This window comes from Scardinius erythrophthalmus (genome assembly GCF_964197995.2).
Source record: "Scardinius erythrophthalmus genome assembly, chromosome: 14".
Lineage (NCBI taxonomy): Eukaryota > Metazoa > Chordata > Actinopteri > Cypriniformes > Leuciscidae > Scardinius > Scardinius erythrophthalmus.
Window position 1 is genome coordinate 16,829,311 of NC_138234.1, and position 17,989 is coordinate 16,847,299.

The window sequence follows — 17,989 nt, forward strand, 5'->3', positions numbered from 1 at the left end:
TGTTAATTTAGAATTTTAAATATTGTAAATGTAAACATTTCAGATATTTTTCTCAATATGTACACATTTCATGTGGTGTAAAATTATACTGTAAATGTAGTTGATATAAATGATATTTAATATTATTACTAAGAGTTATAAATAAGTAGTTTTTTATATATATATTTTAACCCCCAAATGTTTATTAATTAACTGTTTATTGTAACACTATCATGGAAAATGTCCAGATCTCATGTGATTTATAATTATATTGTAAATATATATTTTTTTAAAATTAGTTAATATTTTCGCTGAATGTTAGAAATAATAGTTACTAGTTTGTGATGATCATATTAACAATCATTTTTAAAATATTACATTATATTTTAAACATTGTTTTTAATGTAATTTAATGCATGTGTATTATCCTAAAACAAAAAAAACTTAATTATTATTGTGGACATCTGGCAACTATTTAAACGTTAGTCTTTTTTCAGCATGACTTTGTCCCATCTTTCAACATACATGGCTACTGCGTGACTTTTATCCTTTAAAAAAAAGTAGTGAAGCAATTGATTTAGACATTATCGATTTTTGTTTTCTATAAAAAGATTTTCTCTTGCCCTTGGACGCCCAATGACAGCCTGAATGAAGCTTCCGTTGATGTCATGAGTCAGCTACACTGATTGGTCGCTGTCACTGTGTTTCCTGTTCGGATTTTACAACGCGCTCTCTGATTGGCCGAAGCCGCTGGCATGACAGCCCCGCCTCCACACAGAGGACAGTGAAACATGGCGTCTCTGAGATGTTTTCTGCGCTCGGGGAAGGTATTTATGTGGAAATATGGGGTTTTAGCAACATATTACGCTTGTACTTATAAGAGGACAGTTTTACGACAGATATTGGCTGTGTGTTTGTCTCTCAGAATGCCGTTTCTGCCGCTTTGCGGAGGGAGTTTCACAGGACTCAGCCGGCTGCGGTACAGGTCAGTGATGCTGCTGCTCCTCTCACCTTCACAGATGCTGTGTCACAGTAAACACTAAACTGCCTTTAAAATGTGTTGATTATTAGTACGTTTGGTCAACCGATTAATGGTCACTGCTAAGAATACTAAGCATTAAGAATACTGTTAAGAACATGTCAAGAATACTAACAAAAACACCATGGCAGTAGCATGTTTTGGGTGTGTACTACGCAATACCATGTATTTTAAACATTTAGCATGTTTTAATTTAAATTCTTTGCTAATGTATCATGGTAATGTCAGTTTTTTCCTTGTGTACCATGGTAAAGCCGTGTTTTGTTTTATATATGTACCATCACTACGATGGTAATACCTTGGTGTTTTGGACATTTGCCATGTTTTGATTGACACTCCTTGCAAATATACCATGGTAATACCATAGTTTTTCCATATGTACCATGGTAAAGCCATGCTTTCTTGTTTATATATATACATACATATATGTACCATTGCAATACCTTTGGTGTTTTGATAATTTACCATGTTTTATTGGACATTTTTAGTACTATACCATGGTAATGCTATAGTTTTTCCATATTTATCAAGCTAAATTAATCCATATTAATCATGCATTTATCATTTCTTTTTATTTGTATCATGAATACTACAGTGTTTTGTATATTTACTTTTTTTTACATGTGCATCGGGGTATTATTTATAGGAATTGTATAATAACATGATCTCTTTTTGTTACATTTTACCATTTTTATGGAGGTCTACCACACTTTTTGCCATGTTGTTACTCTCTTTTTTATATGTATTATGGCATTACTATGCTTTTCTTTGCAGTGCTTTTGAGTACCATGTAAATCTCATAGTACAATATTTAATCAGTCACGTTTTATATCAAAATTCTATGCTAGTATCATCTAATAAATGTTTAATATTGCATGAAAACATTCTGTTTTGCCTTTTGTAAGTAAAACACTCTTGATTATTTTGTAAATTATTTCAAAACTATCATGTAAATATTTAACATACTTCTCATAATTTAGTATTTTATATACAAGTACAGATTTTGTGGTTATACTGTAAATATTGTTAATAAGAAATTATAGTTAATGTTTTTTACTAAGTTAATGTTCATTTATAATAATTATATATTGCCAATTATTTTACAAAATTAATGATTATAATTAATAACTGATATTTCAGATCATGTTGTCAGCATATTTAAATGGATGTGCATTTATCTGATATTTATTTTGACCTTATTGACCCTATTTGATGGCACAACATGAAAAGTTAAACCTAGTAAAACTGGTCAGGTCACATTATTCACCATTAATGAAACCGCGTCATTCTTATATCTTATTTTTTAACAGTGAAGCAACTGATGTAGAAATCATTCATTTTGGTTTGTGTAAATAGATTCTTCTCTTGCCCTTGGACACCGTTGTTTTTCTGTATGTACCATGGGAAAGCATTTAATTATAATATTTACACAATTTTTTTGCTTGTATCATAGGAAAACCCATTGTGTTTTCGTTTATTCATTATGTTTTTTTTGACATGTACACCGGTATGTTATGTTTTATGGGAATTTTATTATGTTTTTTTTTTGTTTTTTTATATGGCACGGTGGTACAATGTAAAACTCATAGTAAATGAATACGATTTTTATTCAGAACCATGTTTTACCATTTGATAAATGTACAATTACTGCATTTTTTGTTGGAAAACGTTCTATATGCATTAACACGTTCTTGATTTTCGCAGGTAACGGTCCGAGATGCTCTCAACCAGGCGTTGGATGAGGAGCTGGAGAGGGATGAGCGGGTTTTCCTCCTCGGAGAGGAAGTCGCACAGTATGACGGTGCATATAAGGTGAAATAAGATGAAAATATGTTTGCGCTATTTTGGCTATCAATAGCTCCAAAGCATCGGATCACCGATTGGATCACAAGTGGATGACGCAACATACAGGTGTAAATGAACTCGGAATCGTTTTGAGCTTGACCACTTTCGACCACTTCTAGAGGTAGTAAAAAAAAAGTGTTTGAACGGATTGATTTCGTAGTGTCATGTGGTCAAATGTGTTCGAACAGCCACAAAAGACTGTCTACTCTCCACCTACTGACCTAATGTGTAAACATCATGGGAAGTGTGCTAGCCAAAAAGGATTTAAACTTTGTCAGTTGAAGACCCAAGTTTGGTTTGACGCTGAAAAATGTACCAAGCACAATGTTCTCTCACCATTCCTGATTTCTCGACTGAAGTGGTTAAAAGTGGACAAAAGAGACAGATTAAAACACCATGTGTAAACGGGAATGTGTCTGCCTCGTCTATTTGTGATCCGATCGACCAAAACACATCTTAATACCAGGTGTAAACAGGGCCTTTTGGGTTGCAGGTTAGCAGAGGCCTTTGGAAGAAGTACGGAGACAAACGCATCATTGACACTCCCATTACAGAGGTGAGAATGATGACATACTTGTGCGAAAATTGTTTCCGTGTGTTCTTAATTCTTGGGTTTACTGAATCTTCCTCCTTTATCCATGCAGATGGGTTTTGCTGGCATCGCCGTTGGTGCTGCCATGGTGAGTTTTTCCCGAAACGACGATTATAAATGAATCTAAAAGCCACGTTCCCAAATTAACCAAACACATCCTCTTTCAGGCGGGTTTGAGGCCAATTTGCGAGTTCATGACTTTCAACTTCTCCATGCAAGCCATCGACCAGGTCATCAACTCGGCTGCTAAGACGTACTACATGTCTGCTGGCTTTCAGTCCGTCCCGATCGTGTTCCGCGGACCCAACGGCGCTTCGGCCGGCGTGGCGGCTCAGCATTCCCAGTGCTTTGCTGCCTGGTACGGACACTGTCCCGGTCTGAAGGTGGTCAGTCCCTGGAGCGCCGAAGACGCCAAGGGCCTTCTGAAATCAGCCATCCGAGACGACAACCCTGGTGAGTTCCTCAGCGGATGAGACTGATGTTTAGGATGTACAGTAGATGTCGCCCTGACTGTCATGTCGTGTCTCTTTCAGTGGTGTTTCTGGAGAATGAGCTGATGTATGGCGTGGCGTTTGACATGTCCGAAGAATCTCAGTCGAAAGACTTCCTCATCCCTATTGGAAAAGCAAAGATTGAAAGACCAGGTGGGTTTGATATATTTGAGAAAAAAAAAAACACACACATACAAACAAACAAACAAGATGAGTAATTATATAACATATGCTCTTTCACAACTAAAGTGGACCAAAAGAGAAACATGTAATACATTTGTCAGCATTTTAATATTTACTGTGCTTAATATCATAAAATAAAATATTATTGAATAAAATTAATATAGACTTATTGTTATTAGTATTAAAAATAGAGATAGTAACTACCCTGTCACAACTAAAGTGGACCAAAAGAGAAAATAATTCATAAATGTGTCAATATTTTAATATTTACTCAAACAATTAATGACGCATTTATGAATTATTTCTCTTTTGGTCCACTTTAGTTGTGACAGGGTAGTTACTATCTCTATTTTTAATACTAATAACAATAAGTCTATATTAATTTTATTCAATAATATTTAATTTTATGATATTGTTTCAGTAAATATTTAAATATTATTAAAAAAGAAAATATTATTAAATAATAATAGCAACACATTTATATTAATGTTATTCAATAATATTTAATTTTTATAATATTAAACATTTTCTGTGAATATTAAAATATTGAGATTAAAATATTTTTTTGGTTCACTTCAGTTGTGACAGGATAATTTACAACACATTTATATTATTATTAAATATAAAGTAATTACTCTGTCACAACTAAAGAGAAATATTTAAAATGATTGAATATTAATATATAATTTATATTAAAATTTTCTTACTCTAATATTTCAAATAATATTTATCTTTTTCTATCCCTTGAAAAATCTATAAGTGCCACTGTTAATCGCTCTTATTTGAACAATCAATCACAACTTTAGAGTCATTGGTCTGAGTGGATGTGCATATTAATATTGGTGGTGTGCTGTAGGAAATCACATCACTGTGGTGTCCCATTCCCGGATGGTCACCCTGTGTCTCGACGCTGCCGCTGTCTTGGCCAAAGAGGGTATCGAATGTGAGGTATGACATCATCCTTTCAGCCCGGAATGGTTTTAAACACCATTTCCTCACATTTGATTGATTCAATATACAGTTTTTAAGGAAAAGTGATTCAAAACACATTTGATACATAGTATTTGCTCACATTTCACATTCATTTCTATAAGCTTATTGAATAGTAGTTTGAAGTGTCTGTTCTCGTCTGTAGGTGATCAACATGCGCACAATCCGGCCTCTTGACACAGAAACCATTGAAACGAGTATAATGAAAACCAATCATCTCATCACCGTGGAGGGCGGCTGGCCTCAGTTTGGAGTCGGGGCGGAGGTTCTTGCCCGGATCATGGAGGGTAAATATTACAATAATGCTCATTTGAAGTCAGATGCTATGTTCGAAATGAAATACTAGCACACTACTTGCTGTATTTTGCTCAGAACGTACTGTATACTGTTTTATTTTATATTTTAGAATGCAATAAAATGTTGTGCTATATTGTTGTCACATGACCTCACGATGTTGCATGATTAATTACATTAACTACATATTATGTTCTTTCAAAAATAGTGAGCAGTATGTCATTCCAAAGTCCAAACACACCCAGAGTGGTGTGTTCTTCAGCACGTAGATTTATTGTTTTATCTTTAATTCAAGGTCCTGCCTTCAATTTCCTCGACGCCCCTGCGGTCCGAGTCACAGGTGTAGATATTCCAATGCCGTACGCCAAGATTTTGGAGGACAACAGCGTACCGCAAATCAAGGACATCATCTTCTCCATCAAAAAGACTTTGAACGTTTAACTTATCTCCATTTCAGGACACATTACATATTAAATACATGTTCTCTCCCGTTTCTGCATCAATGTTTGAGGAATAGGACGTTCTTTCATCTTTCTGTTACATGGCTCTTCCCTCATTGGCGCTATATTCAAAAAAAATTCTCATTTCGACTCTATAATGAGGTTGTGTCATGATAGTGAGGTTTATTATGGCTATAAACAACCAACCATGTGTATTATGCTGTAAATTCCACTGTAAACTAAATTAAACCTTTATCACTTTGGGTTGTAAGAATGATTGTGAAGTCCTCATAAACAAATAAATGGTTAGAATTTTAGATGAAGTTTTGGGTTTATTTGTGTTGAATGTTTAAGTAACATAAAGATGTAGGGCTTGCCATATAAAATAAAAATAAACAACTGCGAAAAAAGAAAGGCATAAATATTGAGTACTGGTACATTACGCTTTTTAGGACCATGTTAGACTTGCATCCAAAACACTGCTGACTGAAGTGTTTTGGATGATGGTCTGAGAGAGAAAGAAAGGGCGTGTGTGTGTGTGTGTGTGTGTGTGTGTTGGGCGGGGCTTCTGTCGTGGGTGTGTCATATCCGCTAATCCCACATTGATGTCCCTGTCCTGTTCTCTGACTCCACAACATAAACATTACAGTGATTTTACATCTTTTACTTGAGCAGAACGAGTCGTTTTTGAACATAAAGGGTTTCAAAATGCTCGTGTATTTTGGAAAAGTCACGAAAAACCACACAGGGAAGTAAAGTAACGTTATCCTTGTTTAAACCCCTTGTCCTCCATATTCCTGATGCTTGGGACGAAAGGAAACAACTGAAGTACATCGGACGAGGAGACTTAAATCCTAAAATTTAACGTATTTTCAACGAGGTAATAACTGAGCATTTGTATTCATATAATGCGATCGATTGTGATTTGTCTTGTATCATTTAATACGGTTTTATTGCAGCCGCTATAAATTAAATGCGTGCTGCATCATCTCGTAATTTCGTTAATATTGATAGGTCGCTCTTTTTCGTACATGATTTATATGATATCGTGTTTATATCTGAGACTTTGCTACAATATGTGGTGGGATGCGGGGAAACCCTCGGTGTCCTTCATATGCTGCGTCATTCATTTGACGATACGTTTCCATGGTAATCTAATCGATATTGCACTTGAATATGCTGTCTAAACTGAAATATATAAACTATGTCTTTAGTTTTAGTGAAGTGTTTATACCAAATAAAGACTGCAGAGAGCGTCATTCGTCACCATCATTGAAGAGGACCAGCTGGCCACATGGAGAATGGAGACTGGGCACACATGGTAAATATAAACGTATAAAATAACGCAACGGTTCTCAAACCAAAACAGCGACAACATTGTTTACTCTACTGTATAAATGTAAAAAATCAAAATCATTTTATGATGCGCTTTGCAGCAAAATTATTTTCTTTCTGCAGTTGCAAGAATGTTTTGGGTGGTTGCTATTCATAAATATGCTTACTGCTCCCATGTAAAAAGAGCCCACTCCTATATTATTGTCCTGTAAGCATTTTCAGTTAATATTTTCATGTTCCCTGTTTTAGCGTTAATATATGGTTAGGATGCTTTGCTATGCAAGTTCTAGAGTGATTTGCATTGTTGCTAGGGTGTCTGAACAAATGTAAACAATATGCAAAACAAGAAATTATTATTTATTTTTTTATGACAAAAATATTTTCTGATGCGCTGTGCTGTGTAGTTGCAAGACTGTTTTCGGTGGTTGCTAGGGCGTTGATAGGGTAGTTATTAGGGCATTGCTATGGTGTTCCAGCTGGTTGCTAAGCTGTTATGGTTAGTGACGGGCACTTTCGAAACGCTTTGTGAAGCTTCGAAACATCTCTGAATCATTTGTTTCGAACCAGTGATTCGGAGTGCGTATCAAACAGCCAAAGCCGCGTGATTTCAGTAAGTAAAAAAAAGGAAGAGTTGTTTTTTAAAAGTCTCTTATTGGTCTGATTAACCAAATTATGTTTTTAAAGTCCCCATGAAATCAAAATTGACCCTATTTACTTTGTTAGCGCATATTACTAGTCTTGTGTTGAACAATTAATCCGTGCAAGAAAATATTTAAAAAAAAAAATTTTTACCATGGTAATCTTTAATCAAAATCTGAAAATGCCCCTCCCCTCTGCATTGGAGGACCTTCTCTGATGACGTAGGTTTGAGGAATTGGTTTGGGCAACGCGTAACCACTCCCCTCAAACCGTTAGTCTGCTATGAGCAGAGATGGAGAGGAGGAGCGCTAGAGTAAAACCCTGCCCTCTGTTCAATATTCCGTTTCACTGGGAAATACGTCATAACACTGGAGAAAAGTCGTTTGCAACTTCCGGTTCACGGGGACTTTAAAAGTTGTTTTTATGCTGTATTTACACTGTTCTGACCAGCAGGGGTCACCAGCGTGTGGCATTTCGAGCACTTTGAAACTGAATCATTTTACAAAGCAATTGGTTCAATTGATTAAAAGTTTTGAAAAGCTTTGTTTCTCCCATCACTTGCTAGGGTGTTCTGGGTAGTTGCTAGGCAGTTGACTGAGCATTACTAAACGGATGCTTGCCGCCCTAAGAACATGATCTCAAGTGGCTTTGAGGGTCGGCCATTTTGTCTTATCCCAGTGGTCCATTTTGTCTGAGACCAAGGTTTTATGAAGAACAGGGTTGAATCCGAAAACATCTCATGTGGTTTTTACGATTCTACTTGTGTGAAGCTTAGTTTACCATACTATAGTTACCATAGAAACCATTGTTCCTAAGGGTTTTGTCAATGCAGCTCAATACAGCAAATGTTGTTTTCAAGCCTTATAGGTAAACCTGCTTTACAAGAAAAGCTGGGTGAAGTTTTGCTGGGGACCAGCATGGATTTGATGGTCCACCAATAGGCCTTTATCACAACACAATAGAACGCCGGAAGTAGCCGCGAAGCAGTGTACAGCGTCTTCCGGTTATTGCAATCACCATGGCTGCATGTTAATTATCACTGGACTACTTCGCTCTCGAGTCTCCCAAAAGTTTCATTTTTTTTGTTGAATGGTTTAATTAAATTGTTATAACCAATTGTTTAAAATGTAATGATTTAAGCAAAAATTTCTTCAAAGGTTAAACCAAACTTTTATTTTGACGGGTTGCCGTGTAGACCTTTGAGTCTCTCTGTGTTTTATGATATGATAGTTTCTCTCAAATAAGGCTAAAATGCTGCTGAAGTGACTCTCAGAGCGGCTGTATTGATGAAGTGCATTAATGTTAATACGTAAGGCTGAAAAAAATCGCGAGCGTCATGCGTGCCTCAGTGTGTGTGTGTGTGGTAAATGAAACGCGTCGGTGCCATTCATTCACAGAGACACGCAGAACATGCACGATTCCTATTTAAATAGTCTTTATGCGGTTTAATATTGACAGACACTGGTCTATATCGCGATTTTATTTAAGTTTACTGACCTACTTTTCATCTAAATGTGTAACTAAGTAACACCGGAAGTGCGAGTACACTGCTTGGCGATTTCGAACGTTCCGAAACCAGGAAATGAGATAAAGGCCTATTAGAACAGAACCTAATCAATGGATCTGCATGGCTGTTTGTGTTGATTTAAGTTGGTCTTTTCATATCAGTTCAAAAACCAAATGACATTCTCAGCAGGTACAACATACATCTTTTAATACTTTGAACAACTACAATTTATGTTCTTCTTTGTTGTAGATAATGGACACATTTACCCTAAACGCTGTTTAGGCTGGTTGCTAAGCGGTTGGTCAGTGGTTACTAGGGTCTTCTGGGTAGTTGCTAAACAGTTGCAAGGGCATAACTAAACAAGTGCTGACCACCTTAAGAACAGGATCTCCAATGGCTCAAAAAAGAAAAGAAACCAAGCTTTAAGGGTCAGCCATTTTGTCTTATCCCAGTGCTCCATTTTGTCTGAGATCAAGGTTTTATGAGGAACAGGCTTGAATTCAAACACACCTCATGTGGTGTTTTAAACTACAATCCATTCTTCCTGAAGCTCAATTTACCAAACAATAATTTCTGTAGTAACTGATGTTCCTAAGGGTTTTGTCAGTGCAGATAAAACCAGCAAATATTGTTTTCGAGGCTGGGCCCCAACCAAGTCTTTCTTGGTCAACCAGCTTTGCAATGGAAAACCAAGCCGGTTTAAGTTTTGCTGGAGCATGAGTTTGATGGTCCACCAACAAGAGCAGTACCAAATAAATGGCTATGCATGGCAATTCATCTTGGACTAAACTTGTGTGTTCAGCAGGGAATGGTTGAGTGTTTGTTGTATCAGTACAAGTACCATCTTAACATTCTCAGAAGGTACAAAATGCACCTTTAATGCTTTGAACATCTACAATTTATGTTCTTCTTTGTTGTAGATGATGGATACGGTTACCCTAAATGTTGGTGGACATTTGTACACCACATCGCTGTCCACCCTCCAGCGTTATCCAGACTCTATGTTGGGTGCCATGTTCCGAGGCGATTTTCCCACCACACGAGATGCCCAGGGCAACTATTTCATAGATCGAGACGGTCCACTATTCCGTTACGTCTTGAACTTTTTACGCACCTCAAAATTGACTCTACCATGTGACTTCAAAGAAACAGAGCTCCTCCGGAAGGAAGCGGACTTCTACCAGATAGAGCCCTTGATCCAGTGTTTAGGTGACACTAAACCTCTCTACCCGATGGACACCTTTGAGCAAGTGGTAGAACTGTCAAGTACTCGTAAGCTCTCCAAGTACTCGAACCCGGTGGCAGTCATCATCACCCAACTCACCATCACCACCAAAGTTCACGCACTACTTGAAGGCATCTCCAACAGCTTCACCAGATGGAATAAACATATGATGGACACCAGAGACTTTCAAGTGTCCTTTACCTTTGGACCATGTGACTACCACCAAGAGGTATCCCTTCGCGTGCATCTGGTGGAGTACATCTCCAAGCAAGGCTTCACTATTCGCAACACGCGAGTTCATCACATGAGTGAACGCGCCAATGAGAACACGGTAGAACATCATTGGACTTTCTGTAGAGTTGCGCAGAAGGTTGAGGACTGATTGATGATGCATTCATGTCTAGTCAAACATTACTGTAATTGCAATAACTTTGAGATTGCCAATTGAGTAATTATAAGTATAATGAAGATGTGAAAAGAAATTTATACTTGCTGCGACTCAAAATTAAGGCAGTTTCGAAATTACTTGAACACACCACATCTCCACTGCAGTTCCTGGTTTGTTTTCTGTAGTACATAATTCGTGCGAACTAGTCCAATTGTGTTTTATGCGTCTTTCCACCCACTTCAGAAGTTTATGGACAAAAGGAACCTGAACAATTTTTTCCGTTTCTACAAGTTCAGTATACCTCGTTTAGGCAAAAGTGTCCCAAATTTCTTCCTAAATTCCTAAAAAACAACTCTTAAATGTAAAATTTTAACATATATTGCATCAGTGTTAAATATACAGTATTCAATTTCTATTTACAATATTTCCACAGATATTTTGTCCTGTGATTGAGTCTATAAACTAAATGGTTTGCATGATTCTGTAGTATCTACACTATTAGTGTTTAGACATATTTCCTCCCTTGAGATACAGAAAAGTGATTTATACTTGCATGTCCCCCCTCTTAATACCTCTTATGGCCAGCTTCTGGACCAGGCCAAATTTTGGAGTCCCAACATCGCATTTAAAATTAATTTTAGTCTCAAAATGCATGCAAGACTCAGGCTACCATCGCTGAAGTTGAGAGCATCTTTTAAATGGTTTGAAAACCCATATTAAATTGAAAGAGTTCATTCATGATCATGTGTGTAATGAATTGGAACTGCACATTAAAAACAGTAGTTTCATCATACATTGTGTGTTTTTGTTTGGTGGTAGATGTCTTCGTATAACATTTCATTGAAAGAACATTTTGTTTTTATTAATGAAATTTAGTTTATTATTTTAATGTAATATATGTAAGTAAATTTTGATGTCACTCTTTCAAATGCAATAACTTTAATAACTGGATTATGTCTGATTTTGAAATATTAGATTTTGCTGTTTTTGTAGGGTTGATGGGAGTGGCTTTTACCTTCTTTTATGTTAAGATTGACAAAAGTATTTTACAAGGTGTTGATCTTATATGTGTATCATTCATTTTTAGTAAATAGGTTATTTATTTTTACATTGAAGTATATTAGTCATAACCCTGAATTTCTGAATGTTTCTTTGTGAATTTGGCATTTAAATCTGTAGTGTGTATTTCTGTGCCACTAGTGGCGCCAAATGTAATTGCAGTCTGTTTGAGCGGTTACATAGCAACACTGACTCAACCAATGATGCGTGTTCAAGGCGGGGGCTACATGTTTGTCCAACCAATGATAGGCAAACTTGTTTAAAAACAGGTGTGTTCGACTTGAAGAGGCGATGCCATCGGTGTATGACATAAAAGTACAGCAAGAGCAATTTGAAAGCACACGGAGCCATCTGCTCTCTAATTGCTCTTGAGCATACTGCAGTTTTAGCATTGAAACTTATTAACAGTTTCAGAAGTTAAAGGGATAGTTCACCCAAAAATTAAAACTGTCATCATTTACTCACCCTCATGTATTTTTTTCCAATGTTAGCCAATGGCTACTGTCAACTGTCTGGTAAACAACATTCTTCAAAATATCTTATTTTTTTCTTATGAACAGCACATTCCAGGACCTAGTTTATGTCCGTAACGGTGGACATTTCTTCTACATTTTTGATTGGATCCTGGTGGAATAACACAAACAAACTGTCCAACACTATCAGATAATGATGCTAGGACAACTGACAGACACCTTAAGCACAGGAGGGACAGGACTTCTCATTGGTCCACTGGCAGTTTCTGCCCTACATCCATCATGAGACTAATCCCCAAGGTCTGAGCCAACCACCATAAAAATTCTTGAGGACTTTTTGGATGCAAGAGCCATGGCTGAAATGCAGGGAGGCCACAATGATCCATCCAAATCCATTCATAACTAAGCTGTAAACTACAAACTTCCATTTCATACTTATTCAGAGAAACAAGTATTCTCAGTGACAGCTATTTATAGAGTAACATCTTGCACAAATTTAGCAAATGAACAAATGAATGAATGTATGTATGACAGGTCATACTTTTTACATCTTGTTTAGACTCTTATTTGTTTAGAATATTGCCAAAGGTATTCAGGTGTCGGTTTGGAAAGTGAGAAATGCATCAGTAAAACGTTAAAGACTTCCAACTGTGTGCTTAATGCAAATGAGTACCACAGGGGATAGAAGGGTGGGCCACACTGTGTGTGTCCCCTCTGATGCCAGCAGCCAATCCCAGCACTGGAATGGAGAAGCACCAAATTACAATCTCCTCATCGGAAAGGGATAAAGGTACCCTTGAAACAGATTGTCAGGGTAAGAAAACACAGGATCCAGTAAATAAAAAAAATGTAAATAAGCAGGAGAAATAAGCAAGGCAGGGTGGTCAGGAATAGCAGCAGGGAGGCTGCAATGGGCTGAATGATGTCTGCCGATCAATGAAGTCAGTGAATATCCAGAAACAGCAAGGCAGCCAATAATCCAGACTCAAGCAGGAAGCAAACACACAGGAACAGAAGATTTGAGAGAATACTGATGGAACTGAACTGCAAGACATGAGAACGAGAAATTATCTGACAAGGAATACAGCCAACACTGACAATAACGAGCTGCAGGTGCGGCTGGTCTGATTAGCTCTTCAGTGCAGTTGGTAGCTAGGCAACGCTGACGAGCAATCAGACCAGTGACTGGAACACAACAAAGACATGTCAGAATGATCACACAGACACGTGAACTGTGACAAAGACACTCCTTATTCCTAGAGTCTCAGGCCTGCGAAGGTGAGACAGAAAGAGATCAACCAAGTTCAGAATGAGACATTGCAGATACACAGCACGCACTTCTGTTCTGACCCTCCGGTTCATCCAGAGAGACAACAAAAGATTCCATGATCTGGGTCTACAGCGTATGAGGCAGCAGCAGATACGACCACATTCTGAGCCTCTAGTCTGTGAGGAAAGAGACATTAACAAACACTACGTTCAGAGTCTTCGTCCAGCGAGACAGTAATGACTACAGCATGTCCCAAGTCTCCATGCCAGAGAGACAAAAGCGGATTGACCAAGTTCTAAGTGTCTCAACCAGAGAGGCAGAAGACAAACAGACATTTGCAACAAAGTTAAGCTCAGAAGAGCGAACCTTCACTTCAAGGTTACTTCGTCTGTGTGTTCCAGATTGTTAAGGAACCCTGCACAAACTTCAAGGCCTCATCTGCGTGTTCCAGATTTTAAGAACCTTTGGTGCTCCAGGAGATCAGGCTGTTCAAGGCTGTGGCTCCTTTTCCCACTGCATTGTTACCCAGCACATCCAGTGGAAGACGTCGCCGCCATCGGACTGCTCACTCGACCATGTGGAACGTAAATATCACTTAAACAAACCACTTTCTAGAGACCTTGACATTGTTGTATATTATCAGTATATGATTTATTTTATTTATTTATTTTTTACATTAGAGGTAGCATACAGTAGCTGATGGTAGTTAAAGGAACACGCCGACTTTTTGGGACTTTAGCTTATTCACCGTATCCCCCAGAGTTAGATAAGTCCATTTTCATCTCTGTGCGTGCCGTAACTCTGTCTGATGCACCCACCGCTAGCCTAGCTTAGCACTGGAGGTAAATGGCTCCAGCTAGCATGCTCCCAATAAGTGACAAAATAACGCCAACATTTTCATATTTACATGTGATTTGTATAGTCACAGTGTGTACAAATAACAAGGTCACATGAGACACAGCAGAAGTAGCAGTGCTTCGCCTTCTGAGAATATAGTTCCCAGTATGTATACGGTTAGAAGATGGCTGTTACTCATGTGACCTTGTTCAAATCACAAATCACAACATGTAAATAAGAAAATGTTGGCGTTATTTTGTCACTTATTGGGAACAGTATGCTAGCTGGAGCCGTTTACCTCCAGTCTTTGTGCTAAGCTAGGCTAGCGGTGTGTGTGTCAGACAGGGTGTGTATGGACTATGGACTTATCTAACTCTGGGGGATACGGTGAATAAGCTCCCAAAAAGTCTGTGTGTTCCTTCAATAACAAATAATCCTTCATTTGCATAAGGTTCTTCACCTATTAGTTTCAGAGAAACAAAAGGTTATCTTTCCATAAGATAACGTAAAACCTCCAAAGCCACAATCTACTTAATCACTTGTATTTCATGCGTCTTATGCACTTTATTCCTTATCATTTACGGTATTCATTTAGTAGTTGTTAGTCATTATTGTTTATCTTTTTGTTAATAAAATATATTTTATTACACCTGTGTCTTCCTTGGGCTGATAATACAGAAGAGGCTGTACAAGTTTATAATCTCACCAATCTTTCAGATAAATCAGCTGACCAACTCCCTCCACTTTACATTTATTCTAAATGATTGAATGGCCTCCTGTTGGGAGTTTAAAAGACCTTGATTGGTGCCCGAACTAAGAGAGTGGGGGAAGTGGTCATCTAATGTACTCATAACCACATCTTAAGTGACATGCAATCTAAAAATCACCACGTCAGCGGTGACGTGAGTTCCAATCACTAAAGTGGCGTCTCTGGGTGGGCAAAATTAAATCACTACAAACAGAAGAAAGAAACTCGTACAGATTTGGGACAACTTGAGGGTGAGTAATTGCTGACGAATTTTTGAGTGAATTATCCCTTTAAATCAGGGTTCCTCAAACTCGGTCCTGGAGGGCCGCTGTCCTGCAGAGTTTAGCTCCAACACTGATCAAACACATCTGAGCAAGCTAATCAATGTCTTCAGGATCACTAGAAACTCACAGCTAGGTGTGTTTGATCAGGGTTGGAGCTAAACTGTGCAGAACAGTGGCCCTCCAGGACCGAGTTTGAGGAACCCTGCTTTAAATGATGTTGACTTTAACCACTAAACAACAAGCTGGTAAATGGCTCATAAGATCTAGCCTATATAGCCTCTTGCATCATGGTTCAGCATTACTGCAATAGCTGGCGTGGCCTATTAGCACTGGCACTTTTGTTAGCTAGCTTTTGTTAGCTAGCATTTGTCATTGTGGTTTTATTTACAAGTCTGAAAAAGCGATTTCTACCAAGAGTGTGTGTGTGTGTGTGTGTGTGTGTGTGTGTACAAGTTTGGCTATACTTTTGAGGGCCAAGTGTCCTCACTTATATAGTGAAGTATTATGACTGACTAGTGAGGACATTTTATTAGTCTTCACTAGTTAAGGCTTAAATATTGGCCAAACTATGTTTTTATTTAAATGTAGTGTTTTACATATGTTTCTGTGATGGGTAGGGATAGGGGTTGGGTTTAGGGGATAGAATTTACCATTTGTACAGAATAAAAATCGTTGGAATGTCCTTATAAACCGTGTGTGTGTGTGTGTGTGTGTGTGTGTGTGTGTGTGTGTGTGTGTGTGTGTGAATGTGCAGGTGTAGGTATGAGGGCATTTTGCTAGTTCTATTTTGGTGTTGTCTAATATCGTGTGTCTATATGCTGTAGTAATTTGTTTTTCTGAAGAAAAGGTAAGTGGTGTTTGCTTGTGTAAAAATCACTGGTATTATGTTAGGGTGGTTGCCATGGTGTTCCAATATAGTTTTATTATATTACTTTATAATAACTAGCAGTTGCTAAGGTGCTCTGTCTGGATGGTAGCTGGTGGTTGCTCACTAGCCTCAGTCAAAATAGCCAATAACCATGTCTCTAAGGCCCCGTCCACACTACTGCGTTTTCGTTTAAAAACGGAGACCTTTTGCTACGTTTGCACCTCCCGTCCACACTAAAACGGCAAAAACGGAGACCCAAACGGAGAAGTTTAGAAACGCTGCCGACCCGTTTTTCGTTTTGAATCTCCGGAGGGCGGTGTGGACGGGTCAAAAACGCAGAAGCTCACGCTCGGCTCTAAGAGTGTCATCAGTCATGGAGTACACAGGTAATATTCAGTAAACTTCACCCGCTGGAACAGTTTCTTACAGTAAGAAACTGCTGCGGCTCGCGCGGTAAACGCGTGCATGCAAGAAATAGAACCGACGCCGATTTTTCATGCGACATGTGTTGGAAGCGTTTCCAGGCAAAATAGAATATAGGAAAAGATGTTTATATGTCATTTGGACACAAATACATATTAATAAGTGACATTTTTATGTTTGAAAGCATTTTTTTACAGTCTATGTCTGAAAGTCTCTAGGTTTACACCGGCACACGCATGCCCAGTGTTGTCACGTGATCCGCGTTTTCAGTCGTTTTAATGTGGACGGAGATACGCAGCTAAAACGCTGGTGTGGACGGAGATCGTATTCGTTTTAATTCTCCGTTTCTAAACTAAAACGCAGTAGTGTGGACGGGGCCTAAAAGACATTCCAGTCTCTTGATATAGTTCTTCCTTCAATAAAGTCTACATGATTTTTTTTTTGGTCCATTTTATCGCCTGCTTCCCTCAACAAACCACATGATTTGATTAATTCAAATGTGCACGCTTTTGAAACACCGCTTTGTGAAGCTTCGAAACCTTTGCGACTCATTTGTTTCAAAACAGTGATTCGGAGCACGTATCAAACTGCCAAAGTCACTTTATTTCATTGAATAAGGCTTCGGTTTGAATGTTTTGAACTCGACCAGTCTGCACAGCGGTCTCAAGTTCGAACACACCTTAAATCAAAGACTGCAGAGCTGTGTCCCATTTCAGAGGTTGCATCCTTCAAACGTAGGCCATGCCTTCGAAGGCTACAAAGGTCAAAATGAGCATTGTTAAATGGGACAGTCTAGTTTACGGAGGATTGTTCTTGTCGCCTCGCAACTGTGACAGCTGCTGTTGACGAACAGCAGTAACGTTTGTAATGGACTTATATTCTGTAAACAAAACCAAATTATGTCCACCATGGTCCATTTCTGTAGATAATAAAGAGTATAACCTATATAAAACTGCATCTTGTTAAGATGTAAGTCAACATTTGAACAGCTTTAAAGGTTTTGTTTTTTGTTTTGTTTTTTTACATTTGTATTATATCATATTTTTATAGTTAAAACCCAATACTTACATTTAAAAGTGT

The 17,989-nt window shown here is 38.0% G+C and overlaps 2 protein-coding genes across 3 annotated transcripts; both read left to right on the forward strand.

Annotated features, from left to right (window-relative positions):
• Nucleotides 1-614: 614 nt before the first annotated feature.
• pdhb (pyruvate dehydrogenase E1 subunit beta) lies at nt 615-6,176 on the forward strand. The gene is made up of 10 exons (XM_081384509.1): nt 615-806; nt 905-964; nt 2,723-2,830; nt 3,357-3,419; nt 3,508-3,543; nt 3,623-3,908; nt 3,989-4,099; nt 4,986-5,077; nt 5,265-5,406; nt 5,709-6,176. Exons 1-10 carry the CDS (start codon nt 771-773, stop codon nt 5,852-5,854), a joined length of 1,080 nt encoding a protein of 359 aa, XP_081240635.1. The 5' UTR covers nt 615-770; the 3' UTR covers nt 5,855-6,176.
• Nucleotides 6,177-6,365: 189 nt separating this feature from the next.
• On the forward strand, nt 6,366-11,933 carry kctd6a (potassium channel tetramerization domain containing 6a). 2 transcript variants are annotated; one of them, XM_081384512.1, is made up of 3 exons: nt 6,366-6,733; nt 7,068-7,174; nt 10,255-11,933. In XM_081384512.1, exons 2-3 carry the CDS (start codon nt 7,148-7,150, stop codon nt 10,939-10,941), a joined length of 714 nt encoding a protein of 237 aa, XP_081240638.1. In that variant the 5' UTR covers nt 6,366-6,733; nt 7,068-7,147; the 3' UTR covers nt 10,942-11,933. The 2 variants fall into 2 exon arrangements, with proteins under 2 accessions (XP_081240638.1, XP_081240639.1); XM_081384513.1 differs by having other exon boundaries at nt 6,415-6,733; nt 7,097-7,174; nt 10,255-11,739.
• Nucleotides 11,934-17,989: the final 6,056 nt, after the last annotated feature.